The sequence below is a fragment of the Nerophis ophidion genome, linkage group LG16 (genome assembly GCF_033978795.1).
Source record: "Nerophis ophidion isolate RoL-2023_Sa linkage group LG16, RoL_Noph_v1.0, whole genome shotgun sequence".
In the NCBI taxonomy this organism is placed as follows: domain Eukaryota; kingdom Metazoa; phylum Chordata; class Actinopteri; order Syngnathiformes; family Syngnathidae; genus Nerophis; species Nerophis ophidion.
The window spans coordinates 15,174,594-15,189,619 of NC_084626.1; the positions used below are offsets into that span (position 1 = coordinate 15,174,594).

General features: G+C 39.9%; 1 protein-coding gene across 4 annotated transcripts in view; it reads right to left on the bottom strand.

Annotated features, from left to right (window-relative positions):
- Positions 1–4,260: 4,260 nt before the first annotated feature.
- The window catches only part of LOC133535011 (sodium- and chloride-dependent GABA transporter 2-like), a 94,513-nt gene continuing 83,747 nt past the window's right edge, over positions 4,261–15,026 (bottom strand). For all 4 annotated transcript variants that reach the window (XM_061874412.1, XM_061874409.1, XM_061874410.1 and 1 more), the window contains one exon: positions 4,261–14,982. In XM_061874412.1, the coding sequence (XP_061730396.1) occupies positions 14,878–14,982 (105 nt within the window). In that variant the 3' untranslated portion in view covers positions 4,261–14,877. The remainder of the gene's footprint in view (positions 14,983–15,026) is intronic.

Here is a 15,026-nt window from a genome sequence, read left to right on the forward strand (position 1 = left end):
TGACACTGATCGTACAGGGAGCGGACCGCCACAATAAGACAGTCCGATACCCCATACTCTCTGACCACTCCCCACAGGACTTCCCGAGGGACACGGTCGAATGCCTTCAAGTCCACAAAGCACATGTAGACTGGTTGGGCAAACTCCCATGCACCCTCAAGAACCTTGCCGAGAGTAAAGAGCTGGTCCACAGTTCCACGACCAGGACGAAAACCACACTGTTCCTCCTCAATCCGAGGTTCGACTATGCGGCGTAGCCTCCTCTCCAGTACACCTGAATAAACCTTACCGGGAAGGCTGAGGAGTGTGATCCCACGATAGTTGGAACACACCCTCCGGTCCCCCTTAAAGAGAGGGACCACCACCCCGGTCTGCCAATCCAGAGGTACCGCCCCCGATGTCCACGCGATGCTGTAGAGTCTTGTCAACCAAGACAACCCCACAGCATCCAGAGCCTTAAGGAACTCCGGGCGGATCTCATCTACCCCCGGGGCCCTGCCGCCGAGGAGATTTTTAACTACCTCAGCAATCTCAGCCCCAGAAATAGGAGAGTCCACCACAGATTCCCCAGGCACCGCTTCCTCAAAGGAAGACGTTTTGGTGGGATTGAAGAGGTCTTCGAAGTATTCCCTCCACCGATCCACAACATCCGCAGTCGAAGTCAGCAGAACACCATCCGCACCATAGCAGGACATGTACAATGTTATAAATAATATAATATACTCTACAGTGTGTTATAAAATAAATACACAAACAAATGTACATGGACTATTAAAGCAGTCCATTAGAGATAAATAGAGAATAAGCACTGTTGATTTAAACCGTGTTTAAAACGTAGTCTGTGTCGCCCTCTAGCGGTTGGATAGGGTAACTACTGTGTAAAGTATTAACGGGGCGAAAGTTGAGCTGGCGAATTGTATCATCAAGCAGAAACATTGTTGCGAACAAACACTCGTTTAAGGCTACATCTTAACACATTATGGGCATTTAGCATTAATAACCTTGCTATATTTGACGTACACTTACATTTTAGTCAAGAAGGCACACAATGCTGTTTACACAATCACCCAAGAACCCATGTTACGAAGAAACGCTACAAACAGGAAATTACGTCTGAGACTAGATCGCCAAATTAAGAGCACAGAAAATCTAACATCTCAAAACGGCGTCAGAACAAGATTAAAACATTTTCCGACGCATACACTTGTATAGAACATATTGTCATGGCTGTTCTCATATTTTTGGCTACAAAGTGATTGGAACACAACATTCATGAAGTTTGGTTCTTTTATGAATTTATTATGGGTCTATTGAAAATGTGACCAAATCTGCTCAAATGTAAACATACAGCAATGTTAGTATTTGGTTACATGTCCCTTGGCAAGTTTCACTGCAATAAGGCGCTTTTGGTAGCAATCCACAAGCTTCTGGCAAGCTTCTGCTTGAATTGGTGACCACTCCTCTTGACAAAATTGGTGCAGTTCAGCTAAATGTGTTGGTTTTCTGACAAGGACTTGTTTCTTCAGCATTGTCCACACGTTAAGTCAGGACTGTGGGAAGGCCATTTTCAAACCTTGATCCTAGCCTCATTTAGCCATTCCTTTACCACTTTTGATGTGTGTTTGGGCTCATTGTCCTGTTGGAACACCCATCTTCGCCAAGACCCAACATTCGGGCTGATGATTTTAGGTTGTCCTGAAGAATTTGGAGGTAATCATCCTTTTTCATTGTCCCCTTTACTCTCTGTAAAGCACCAGTTCCATTGGCAGCAAAACAGGCCCGGAGCATAATACTACCAATGCCATGCTTGATGGTAGGTATGGTGTTCCTGGGATTAAAGGCCTCACCTTTTCTCCTTTAAACATATTTCTCGGTATCGTGGCCAAACAGCTCCATTTTTGTTTCATCTGACCACAGAACTTTCCTCCAGAAGGTCTTATCTTTGTCCATGTGATGTTTTGTCACTTTTGGGGGCAGCGTGGGTCGGTTGGTAGACACTTTACCCACCTGCTCCCAGTGCCACCCACACTGGTTTAAATGTAGCTTCAAGATGTAATAATGGCTTTCACCATGAAAAGAACTTTGAGTTTCTAGACAAAAACGCTATATAAACCAAATTAACTACATTGATACAATGGATATTTACTTAATAATGAAAAGTGCTATGAGTTTCTAGACAAAAACGAAAAAAAAACAAATTAACGACATTGATATAATGGATATTTACTTACTAATGAGTACACTTGGGTATTAAAGAGTATGTAAAAGTTTGACTTTGGTAACTTTCATGACGACCACCTTAAAGTTTTTTTAGTCATTCAAATATCAAGCAGCTAGAATGTATTAAGTGTACAGACTCTTTTGTATTTTCCCATCATGCATTGTATTGAATTTAAATTGGTATATGTTTTTATGGTTCTTGGACGCTTTTTTATAATATCCACAAAGTTCAGTGAGTCATTTTGTGTTGGTAGCATTTTTTATTGCGCCATTGGATTAGGTCTCGAAGCACATTTCATGGTCATTGATCTGATTTCCTTGCGTTGTTCACATGATGGCGGCACACTTGCAGCAGTCAGATTTTCAAAAACCCACTGAAATCAAAATTCTTAAACTCACGTCTCTCGGGCCAAACTGAAGACGCAGGGTGTTGTTTGGACTCCCCAGATCTGAAGTGTAACCGCTTTATGCCACGTTTCACTTCGTTTATCGCCATCCTGTGGACTTGCGGTGTAATTAAAAGCTTCAATAGAACGTTCTATTGCAGGGGTGTCAAAGTCAAATGCAGAGTGGGCCAAAATTTAAAACTGAACAAAGCCGCGGGCCAAGGTTGAACAAATTAACCTTTTAATAGGGACCAAAACAAGTTATGCAATGACTATTGAACCAGCAAGGCTTATAACTTAATAGTGACATGCAAAATCAAGTTTCAAATAATAATAATACAAAATATCAATGACATATCAAAAAAAATCTAAATAAAAATTGAATGCATCTTTTCTATTTGCAAGCTTCTGAGGGAAACATCAAAATTAACTTTTTCCACCGGCTAATAATATATTTGAATATAAAATAACAATAATGAATGAATCAAACATTGAAGCTCTGAAGTAGCAAGAGAAAGTGCATGCATAAAAACGTTAATTATTTCTCAATTTGCTACACTGATTCGCTTTAACACTGAATATGGAACAAGCAACACTTATACAACTTAATAGTGCAAAATCAACTTTCAAAAAACAAAAGAAAAACATACATAACATATATCTTGAATAAAATTCAAATAAAAAAATGAATGCCTCTTTTCTATTTGCAGCCTTCTGAGGTAAATATCATCATTAACTTTTTCCGCAGGCTAATACATTTGAAAATAAAATAACAATGCGGTGGTAGCGGGGGGTGTATATTGTAGCGTCCCGGAAGAGTTAATGCCGCAAAGGGTTCTGGGTATTTATTCTGTTGTGTTTATGTTGTGTTACGGTGCGGATGTTCTCCCGTCATTTTTGTTTGGTGTGGGTTCACAGTGTGGCGCATATTTGTAACAGTGTTAAAGTTGTTTATACAGCCACCCTCAGTGTGACCTGTATGGCTGTTGACCAAGTATGCGTGGCATTCACTTGTGTGTGTGTGTGTGGAAGCCGCATATATTATGTGACTGGGCCGGCACGCTGTTTGTGTGGAGGAAAAGTGGACGTGACGGCAGGTTAAAGGTGCTTTTAAGGCTCACCCCGGATATTGTTATCCGGGCGGAAATCAGGAGAAAGTCCGGAGAACGGTTGCCCCGGGAGATTTTCTGGAGTGGCACTGAACTTCGGGAGTTTCTTGGGAAAATCGGGAGGGTTAGCAAGTATGTGTATTAGCGGTGAATGTTGTGTTACAGCGGCAGTGCCGCTGTATAGTACCGGCGAGCCAGTTCTAATGTTAATTTGATATTGCCTCAAGGGCCAAATTAAAATACACTGTGGGCCAAATTTGGCCTGCGGGCCAGAGTTTGACACCCATGTTCTATTGTTTTATACTCCATTAAGCTTTTCAATTATCAATATCTCACACTCCCTGTGAAACAAGTACAAAATATTCATAATGTCTATAAGTAACACAACAAATAGTTTTAATTGTTTGAACAGTATATATTTTTAATTTATCATTCAGGAATTCAAATGAAAATGATTAGTGATTTATTGACTTGGTGAACTCATTTAATATACAATGTATGAAAGTACATTGCCACAAAACAACAACAATAATAATTCACGACACTTCCATTTCAGGCCTTTTATTTTTTATATCATGGCATAGTAGTGTTACACAAAGATCACACGTTTCAATTAGATGTAAAAATTATACAAATCAGTTTAGTCTTTTATAAGACAAAAGACGCTAACAAAAAAATTAATACATGCTTTCAATGGTCACAAGTGTGAATCCTCTTGGACAGCCAACTGTCTCCTTGTTTACTCTTTCCAAGGCTGAATGATTGTGAGCATCATGCTTCTTATTGGCTGATTGTGTTTGTAGATTCACCAAATCTGTGTCATTTGTGTGCCCAGGAAATTAAATGTGTAAAGTACATTTCATAGTAAAATAATAGTTTATAATAAGCAAAGTGTCTCGTACATTGATCTGATTGCATATTTAATAAACACATTTTAAAAGAAGCAAATTACGCTAAACACACACACAAAAAAATGCTTTCTTTTGACTCTGCTTCCTAAAATTAAGACTTTACCATAAAATGTAATCATTAAAATATTTCAAAAATGTCAAATTTTTTTTTTACATTCTTTGTATCCCAACTAAACTTTCAGTTTCCTTAAAAAAAAATCTATATTTAGTCAAAATGTATTTAGTGGTGTTCCTGGGTTTTAACTCAATTACCCTAACAAGGCTAGACCAGGGGTCCCCTAACTTTTTGACTCGGGGGGCCGCATTGGGTTAAAAAAAATCTGGCTGGGGGCCGGACTGTATGTATGTATAATATATATATGTATACGTGTACGTATATGTGTACCTTACAAGCCTGTTCCGCAGGTTTTCCTGCTGTTCAGGGGATTTTTATAATATATAATAAAATCCCCTGAAGAGCAGGGAAATTTTTAGACAATATGATTTGCCTGAGCGGCTAGGAGACCACGAGAGTAACAGGTGGTAGAAAATGGATTAGAAAGGACAGATTTAAAAAAAAATAATTAGAATAAAATAATAACTTGGGACTTCTCGCTTCTCTCGATTTTGGACGCTGGGGGGCCGTAGTTTGGGGACTCCTGCGTTGTACCCTCTAAAAAATGTTTTGGCATCGTTTCCGTTCTCTGCAGGCCATGGGAAGAAGACCAGTTAAGATGACTCCTTTATTGTTCTGGATATTCTATGATACACTTTTTTCTACTTGGAGTGTCCCAACTTTTTGACTTCCGATACAATACCGATATTGGAGCCTAGAAAAAGATATTAACCTGATATGACATCAGCAGGAATTAAACATACTTTTTATTATTTTGTAGCATGTAATGTTAGAAAACGCTTGATCAAGTTTAGCAGGCTTAAAAAGACAACAATTGAAGAAATGATTAAAAATGACCTTGTGAAGTAGACTGATACTTTAAATCTTTTTAGCAGACACTTAGGTAGCTACAACACTTCATTGCGCTAATAATGCAGTAAGTTGAATGACACGGACTCGTTTGTTACTAGATACATCCTTGGAGACATTGTATGTGTGAAGCAACTTTGATCATTTGATACTTGTTTGTATTGACAAATGTGCTTTTTATACATTGCAATATTTTTCAATTAAGGACCATACATATGTCTAGCTTGTGCGCTATTGTGTGCTTAGCTGTTGTGTCGCTGCTGTTATAGCTCCTAGTAGCATAGCCTACCACGTTTACACCTTTTGTAAATGACTTGACTAAAACAGAAGAAAAGGGCCAACATTGTGTGCTTATTGGAGGACAATTAGATGTTAACTCGCTTGTACTTGAGATATTTTAAATACTTTTTTTTTATCGGATCAGGACACCCCCATTTGCTTGTTAAAATCTCAGCACATTATTTTTTTAAATGTCTATTTTTAAAATATAATATATATTTTTAATGATCTTAATGTGCTTAGTGCCAACAAATAACATCAAAGACACAATAAACAATAAATGCTATGTGGATATATTTGCTAATTAAATGCCTCAACTCACTCAGTTGTGTTTTGTTGAAATGAGACATTTTCATCTTATGGACTTGCAAAAAAAAAAGTTTTAAGTTACATAAGATGGACAAAAATACATTTTTAGTAGCTCTATTTGTGTTTGATCAGGCTTGAAAAAGAAAAACTATAAAAATTGAAGTTTATTTTGAGAAATATACAATAGGTAAATGGTATTGATTTGGTGGAATGTTCCAGACATGTTTTGATTCCCATTTCATTACATTACCAATATTTTTGGAGGACGGATTCAGTACCAGCATTAAATAAATACATGTTTAAATAATTACTTAAATGTGTCATCATTTAAATCATGCAACGGTAAAATTAATAATTAAATTGTGAAATAATTATATCAATAATTGAATGTATTTCAACTAATAACAATTCATGAAATATTTGGTAACAGATATCTTTATTCTAATTATTATTCATTAATTACACATTTAATTATTTAAAAATGTATTTATTGTATTTTCTCACAATAATGAGAAAAGGGAGCAAAAAGTCGATGAGGGACTTTTTAAAATATGGCAAATAATCCCCAAGACATTCAAACGCTTAAATAAAGGTCTTACACTTAATGTAAAAAAATGAAATAAAAATAAAAATAAAAATTGGACATTTGCGAGAAATTTAATACAGTGGAACCTCGATCTACGAACTTAATCGGTTCTTGAACATAATTTACCAACCGCAACGGTCGTTGAGTGACACGGATTTCTCCGCAGGGAACAATAACATAAATAGTTGATTCCAGCCTCAATCAAAGTCCCCGTTTTGTATTCTAAAATGCACACTTTGAAGACACTATAATGTGTGTGTATATACTGTATATGTATAAAAAGAACTTAACGAGCGGGTAATAGCTAAACTTTTTTTTATTCAAACATCACAACAGCCTGCTTAACCGTCAATACACACACACACACACACACACACACACACACACACACACACACACCCACACACACACACACACACACACACACACACGTTGTTACCATAACACACTGAAGATGATTATTTCACCTTGTGACTTTGAATATTTGTGACATTTGGTGAAGAGTCTGGGAGAAGTAAACAAGCACATCTTGAGTTATCACAAATTAGCAGTGTGAGGTGGTCGTCTAAGTCAGGGGTTCTCAAAGCGTACCCCTGGGGGTACCTGAAGGTATGCCAAGGGGTACGTGAGATTTTTTAAAAATATTCTACAAATAGCAACAATTCATAAATCCTTTATAAATATATTTATTGAATAATAATACTAAGTTCATAAACTGTGAAAAGAAATGCAATATTCAGTGTTGACAGCTAGATTTTTTGTGGACATGTTCCATAAATATTGAAGTTAAAGATTTCTTTTTTTGTGAAGAAATGTTTAGAATTAAGTTCATGAATCCAGATGGATCTCTATTATAATCCCCAAAGAGGGCATTTTAAGTTGATGATTACTTCTTTATGTAGAAATCTTTATTTATAATTGAATTACTTGTTTATTTTTCAGCAAGTTTTTAGTTATTTTCAAATATATTTTTTCCAAATAGTAAAAGAAAGACCACTACAAATGAGCAATATTTTGCACTGTTATACAATTTAATAAATCAGAAAGTGATGACATAGTGCTGTATTTTACTTCTTTATCTCTTTTTTTCAACCAAAATTGCTTTGCTCTGAATAGGGGGTACTTGAATTAAAAACATGTTCACAGGGAGTACATCACTGAAAAAAGGTTGAGAACCACTGCTCTATGTTGTGTGTTTTGCTGTTCTGGCGAAAAAGATCCCTTCTAGCATTTAACATTCCCCCCCGCCCCCCAAAAAGTCTTGTCACAGTTTAAAAAAAAAAGGCAAGTAGGTATCTCCTCTTGCAATTAAATGCAAGTTGAAGAGGCTGCTCTTTTGAAACTTTTGGAGAAAAAATATGTGTCTCGGGGCCGGTATATATTTTTGGGAAAACTAATACAAAACCTCACGATAAAGTCTGACTGAATGCTGAAAATGTTATGGCAGACCGCTTTAAAACGGAATGGAATTGTATTTATTCCTGTGAATGATAAAACCCTGAATATTGGGAAAAAATGTACGTCACAACACCCCTCCCCCTCAATCGACATATATACAGTCAAGCCAAATGCAACAAAAATGCAAAAACAAACACAGCAAAATATGAACTTGAAGGGTGAAAAAAACAAAACATCTACAATCTGATATATTTTATGTATCACTAAGCTTTAGAACTTTCTTGTAAAAATCTCCTTCCGCATCTGTCCCTGACACCCGCATTTCAGGCTCTGGAAACACTCTGTGGAAACGCTCTCTACCCACACTGCTTGGTGCCTCGTCTGACCTGCTGTGACGTAGATTACCATAGTAACTAGTAAGGTTGTACAGTATACGGGTATTAGTATAGCACCTCGATACTATTGAATCATATTCGGTACCATACCGCCGCTGAAAAGTACCGGTCCGCCGCACCTTAAGATTTTTTATTAAAATAAAGCCAATAATGCAAATTTTTCTGGTCCCCTTTATGTAGAAAAGTATCAAAGTACAGAAAAGTATCAAAATAATATTGGTATCAGGACAACACTAGTCACTAAAATGTCATGCAAAAGCGCATATTCCATCCATTAAAATACTTAGTATAGTTCAAGACTTACGGTCATTAGAAAACATCACTGCATATCATAATGGCAGCTACACTTTCCCTCTTAAAGATCTAAAAAAATATTTGGGAATGTCCGGCGGGCCAGATTGAAAAGCTTAAAGGCCTACTGAAATAAGATTTTCTTATTTAAACGGGGATAGCAGGTCCACTCTATGTGTCATACTTCATCATTTTGCGATATTGCCATATTTTTGCTGAAAGGATTTAGTAGAGAACATCCATGATAAAGTTTTCAACTTTTGGTTGCTAATAAAAAAGCTTTGCCTGTACCGGAAGTAGCAGACGATGTGCGCATGACGTCACGGGTTGTGGAGCTCCTCACATTGTTTACAATCATGGCCACCAGCAGCAAAAGCGATTCGGACCGAGAAAGCGACGATTTCCCCATTTTTTTGAGCGATGATGAAAGATTCGTGGAGGAGGAAAGTGAGAGTGAAGGACTAGAAGAAAAAAAATAGACGGCAGAGCGATTCAGATGTTATTAGACAAAAAACCCTTATCTACTTATTTTGTTACAAGTGTTTTAGTAAATTTATATGGTCGTACCTGTACAACCTGAAAGTCGGAGGGGTGTGGTGACCGCCGGTGTCTCCGAGGGAAGCCACGTTTCTCGACGAGGCGAAGGCAGCCGATGCTTCCTCCACGGTGGAAGCATCCGACGGTCGGGGGCGGACGGTGGGAGGAGGCAAGAGAGTCTGCAGCTGCCTCTTTGACAGGTGCAGGAGGAACGACGCACGCTCTCCGCTCATGTCTACGGTAAGAGCCGACTTATTACCACAATTTTCTCACCGAAACCTGCCGGTTGACATGTGGTAGGGAACCATGTTTGCTTGTCCGCTCTGTTACATAGTAAAGCTTCACCGTTAGGCGTAGTGGGTAGAGCGGCCGGGCCAGAAACCTGAGTGTTGCAGGTTCGCTTCCCACCTATTGACATCCAAATCGCTGCCGTTGTGTCCTTGGGCAGGACACTTCACCCTTGCCCCAGGTGCCGCTCACACTGGTGAATGAATGATGAATGTATGATTGGTTGTCGTCGGAGGGGCCGTAGGCGCAAACTGGCAGCCACGCTTCCGTCAGTCTACCCCAGGGCAGCTGTGGCTACTGATGTAGCTTACCACCACCAGGTGTGATTGAATGATGGGTTCCCACCTCACTGTGAGCGCTTTGAGTATCTAACAATAGAAAAGCGTGATATAAATCTAATCCATTGTTATTATTATTATTATCTTTCGGGAATATAAACAAGGAAACACCTGCTGGGTTTGTGTTGCTAAAGGCGGCCGCAATACACCGCTTCCCACCTACATCTTTCTTCTTTGACGTCTCCATTATTAAATGAACAAATTGCAAAAGATTCCGCAACACAGATGTCCAGAATACTGTGGAATGATGTGATGAAAAGACATGACTTATAGCTGTGAACGGTGCTGGACCAAAATGTCCTCTACAATGACGCGGACGCGTCATCATACCGCGACGTTTTAGCAAGATACTTCCGCGCGGAATTTAAAATTGCTATTTAGTAAACCAAACCGGCCGTATTGGCATGTGTTGCAATGTTAAGATTTCATCATTGATATATACTCTATCAGACTGCTGGGTCGGTAGTAGTGGGTTTTATTAGCCTTTTACGAGCGGGCCGCATGTGGCCCCCGGGCCTTAATTTGCCCAGGTCCCCTATACAGTATAAATGGCAAGCCTTTTCTCAATTGATAGCCTTGGAATTCCTATCGCCGGCTCGCTGCTCCTCATTAGCTACACGAGCAACAACTTTCCATTCTTTCAAAGATGTTTAACTCCTTGGGCAAAGCCAGCAACCTTACAAATGTCCTTTTTGATAACGCTTGGAATTGGGGACTTGTTTTTGCCATACATGTTAGATGCTCTTAAGTCCCGTTGGCGGCACCGTTGGGAGAGTACCCCGAGTAAAACATAAACAGAGTGTGACGTTTGGTACCCGCCTCTTAAAAATGGTGTATTACAAAAAGTGTTGTCATCAAAATGAAACAATGAATGAAGTGATTGTACACTGAGACATTGGTCCCACACGAGGCATATTTGGCTCGATCGAAAAGAAGGCAAATAGAGGCGTTCGTGAATCGAGGTTCCACTGTACATGAAAAGTTGGTGAGGATTTATCAGCCTTGGTACAGGTCTGTACTCTTCTGTCCATCCATCCATCCATTTTTTTACCGCTTATTCCCTTCTGGGTCGCTGGAGCCTATCTCAGCTACAATAGGGGAGAAGGCGGTGTACACCCTGGACAAGTCGCCATCTCATCGCAGGGCCAACACAGACAGACGGACAACATTCACACTCACATTCACACACTAGGGACCATTTAGTGTTGCCAATCAACCTATCCCCAGGTGCATGTCTTTGGAGGTGGGAGGAAGCCGAAGGTACCCAGAGGGGACCCACAAAGTCACGGGGAGAACATGCAAACTCCACACAGAAAGATCCCGAGCCCGGGATTGAAACCAGGACTACTCCGGACCTTCGTGTTTGAGGCACATGCACAAACCCCTTCTATTTACTGAGTCAGGGAGCTGATCGTGCCATCTCCGTATTGTGGAGGAGACCCTGCCCCAAGTAGAGGAGTCAGGACATCGACAGGCGGATCGGTGCGGCGTCTTCAGAAATGCGGACGCTGTATCGATCCGTTGTGGTGAAGAAGGAGCTGAGCCAGAAGGCAAAGCTCTCAATTTACCGGTCGATCTACGTTCCCATCCTCACCTATGGTCATGAGCCTTGGGTTATGACCGAAAGGACAAGATCACGGGTACAAGCGGTCGGAAAGAGTTTCCTCTGCCGGGTAGCGGGATTCTCCCTTAGAGATAGGGTGAGAAGCTCTGCCATCTGGGGGGAGCTCAAAGTAAAGGCGCTGCTCCTCCACATCGAGAGGAGCCAGATGAGTTGGTTTGGGCATTGGTCAGGATGCCACCCGAACACCTCTCAGGGAAGACCCAGGACATGTTAGGAAAACCTGGGAACACCTCGGGACGCACCAGAAAGAGCTGGACGAAGTCTGGGCTTTCCTGCTTTGGCTGCTGCCCCCGCGACACAACCTCGAATAAGCGGATGAAGATGGATGGAGGAGCTGGTTGGTTGTGTTTAGCAAGACTTCCAACAAACATATAATCTTGGCGTCATTTTATGGAGGGTCATTTCAGCAATACCACAAAGACGCAACTTTAAGACGATGGTATTGTTCCCCTAGAAAAAAAAAAAAAAGACAGGTCTTATATTTCGAGGTCTTGAGATTTAAACAGGCAAACCAAAAGGTGGCACAAAAAGTCTTCTCCCAAAGAGACTCTGAAGCTTTTCTCCTCATCACTTGCAGCAGTGACAAAGACAGTGTGATACAGATACTTGTGTTTTATACGCTATATTGCCAGAAGTATTTGGCCACCCATATAAATGATCAGAATCAGGTGTATACAATCAAGGTGGTGTATAAAATCAAGCACTTAGGCATGCAGACTGTTTCTACAAACTTTTGTGAAAGAATGGGCCGCTTCAGTGATTTCCAGCGTGAAACTGTCATAGGATGCCACCTGTGCAACAAATCCAGTCGTGAAATTTCCTCACTCCCAAATATTCCAAGGACGGCTTTATTATAAGAAAATGGAAGAGTTTGGGAACAACAGCAACTCAGCCACTGAGTGGTAGGCCAGTGGTAGGGGGGGCGTGGTGTCAGGGGATGCTTAGTGCAGAGTGTAGTTGCTACAAAACTTTAAACCTCATGCAACCTTCCAAATTAGCCCATGTACAGTACGCAGAGAGCTTCATGGAATGGGTTTCTATGGCTGAGCAGTTGCATCCAAGCCATACATCACCAAGTCCAATGCAAAGCTTCGGATGCAGTGGTGTAAAGCACGTCGCCACTGGACTCTATAGAGTAGTAGAGATGTGTTTTCTGGAGTGATGAATCACGCTTGTCCATCTGGCAATCTGATGGACGAGTCTGTGTTTGGAGGTTGCCAGGAGAACAGTACATTTCAGACTGCATTGTCCCGAGTGTGAAATTTGGTGGAGGAGGAATTATGGTGTGGGGTTGTTGTTTTTTTAGGGAGTTGGACTTTGCCCCTTAGTTCTAGTGAAAAAAACTTTGAATGCTCCAGAATACCAACACATTTTGGAGAATTCCATGCTCCCAACCTTGTGGGAACAGTTTGGAGCTGCAAAAGATGGACCAACATCATATTGAACCCTATGGGTTAGGAATGGGATGGCACTTCAATCATATGTGAGTCAAGGCAACGCAGGTGGCCTGGTTGTTAGCAACTTGCTCATTTAAAGATAACGGTGATCAGTTAGGCATGATTGTCCAGAAGCAAAACAAAGATATATATTTATATTACAATCTACCATTTAAAAAAAAAATGATTTTGAAGACATGAAAACCGGTCCATAAAAAGAGGTCTTACAGGGCTTTAAAGGGCACGTGATTTTGCAATGCATTGTGGGGATGGGTAGTCACTGTTGCTGGAGACAGTTTTTGTTGACATGGCTGTACTCAACCAGCAGTATTGTGAGAGAGACAAACAAACTGGATTAACAAAAATTGTATAAAAGAAAAAAATGTAACAAAACAAACTGTTGTGAAGGCTCCCCACCTTAAAGAATAAGTACAATTAGCAGAAATTATCCACATGAGCACATCCAACAGACAACATTTTAGCAAACTGCTGGACGTGTCCTGTATCTTGCTCGTCAATGGAGTCAAGTTTTTCTACGGACCAAACATTTCAGAATGTCAAGTGGGTAAATGCTCACGGACAAACCAACATCAACACGTGTGTCCAATACATCGGAAATTGACATCAGGAAGAGAAGACTGATGGGTCCTCAAGGCAGTAGGACTTTTCACTGTGTGCTGACTCCTGGAGAAACTCAACATATTTCAAATCCTAGTTATGTGAATCAATGTTTTCAACTTGTTAAAAAAGAACATAACTTTAGGACAGCATCTAGGAATCAAGCCATTTAGACGTTGCGTTTACATGTCACACTTTTGAGCCCTATATTCAAGGTCTTTTAATACTTGGGTAAATATAGTAATGATAATAAAATAGATTTTGTTAAGCTTGTATGATAGATAGAGGATTTTTAGTGCACGTTTTTTTTTTTCTTGGTGAATAAATTATGGTAAAGGACGTATAAGTATAAAGGTGGACTGATTCAATTTAAAATGGTCTGGATTTAAATGCTTTTTTTATTCCTAGGTACCTCTCAACCTGGTTAAAGTGTGTTTCAACGGTCATTTGCTAGCAGTCAGCAGTATTCCACTAAATTGGTGACTAAATAAAGCGGTGTGGCACAGACTAGGCAAAAAAACAAACAAAATTGAAGCATTTTTGCGCTCTTTAGTGAATAAAGTATGCTTGAAAATGACATTTTTCTTTTGTTTTAGACACGCTGCAACTCCCCTAAAAAGTAAATTTAAAAGCGCCTTATTTAAGGAATAATCCAATACATTTGACAAATGGAGCGTAACGTTTAGTTCCTTAGTTAATAATGGAAGAAGTGGAGTTTTTTTTGAAGGCACTTCCTGTCCAAATCGTTTTCTTCAATCAACGACTGGAAAGGACTGAACACATTGTATTTTACGCTTTAGTCAAGGTTCAAGTATGCAGAGTAGGTAGTCGCAACTATCAGCTGATCTGTATGGCTTCATTAGCACCTCCACAAATACACAAATTGAGGTTAAATCAACACATTTGAACATTTACAGGCAGTTACAAGCACAATTTTGAGCCATGGAACTCCATCTATAGGCTAAACTGTGTTTTGATTACTAATACAAATTTCACCCATGCTCTTTCATACCTTTCATGTAAACCATCAAATATTGGTGATTGATAGGAATGGACCCATACAAGCGGACTTTCAGTGCACCCTCAATGCTCATTGATGTGTGTTGTGCTTTGCTGTTGTTAAATCACCGGAGATAGCCAAGACAGTTCCAAAGTGTGTGTTGTGCCTCAGTGTTTCCTGTGTCTTGCTCACACTATGTCGGATTTGGGCACCAAGGTGTGCAGTTTGAGTGCTTTCTTGTCAGATTTGGCCATGGGAAGATCTTCAGATGAAGTGCATAGAAAGGCCACCCGCTAGTGAGAAAGAATGCTAGCTTTTACTACAGAATCCATGACAT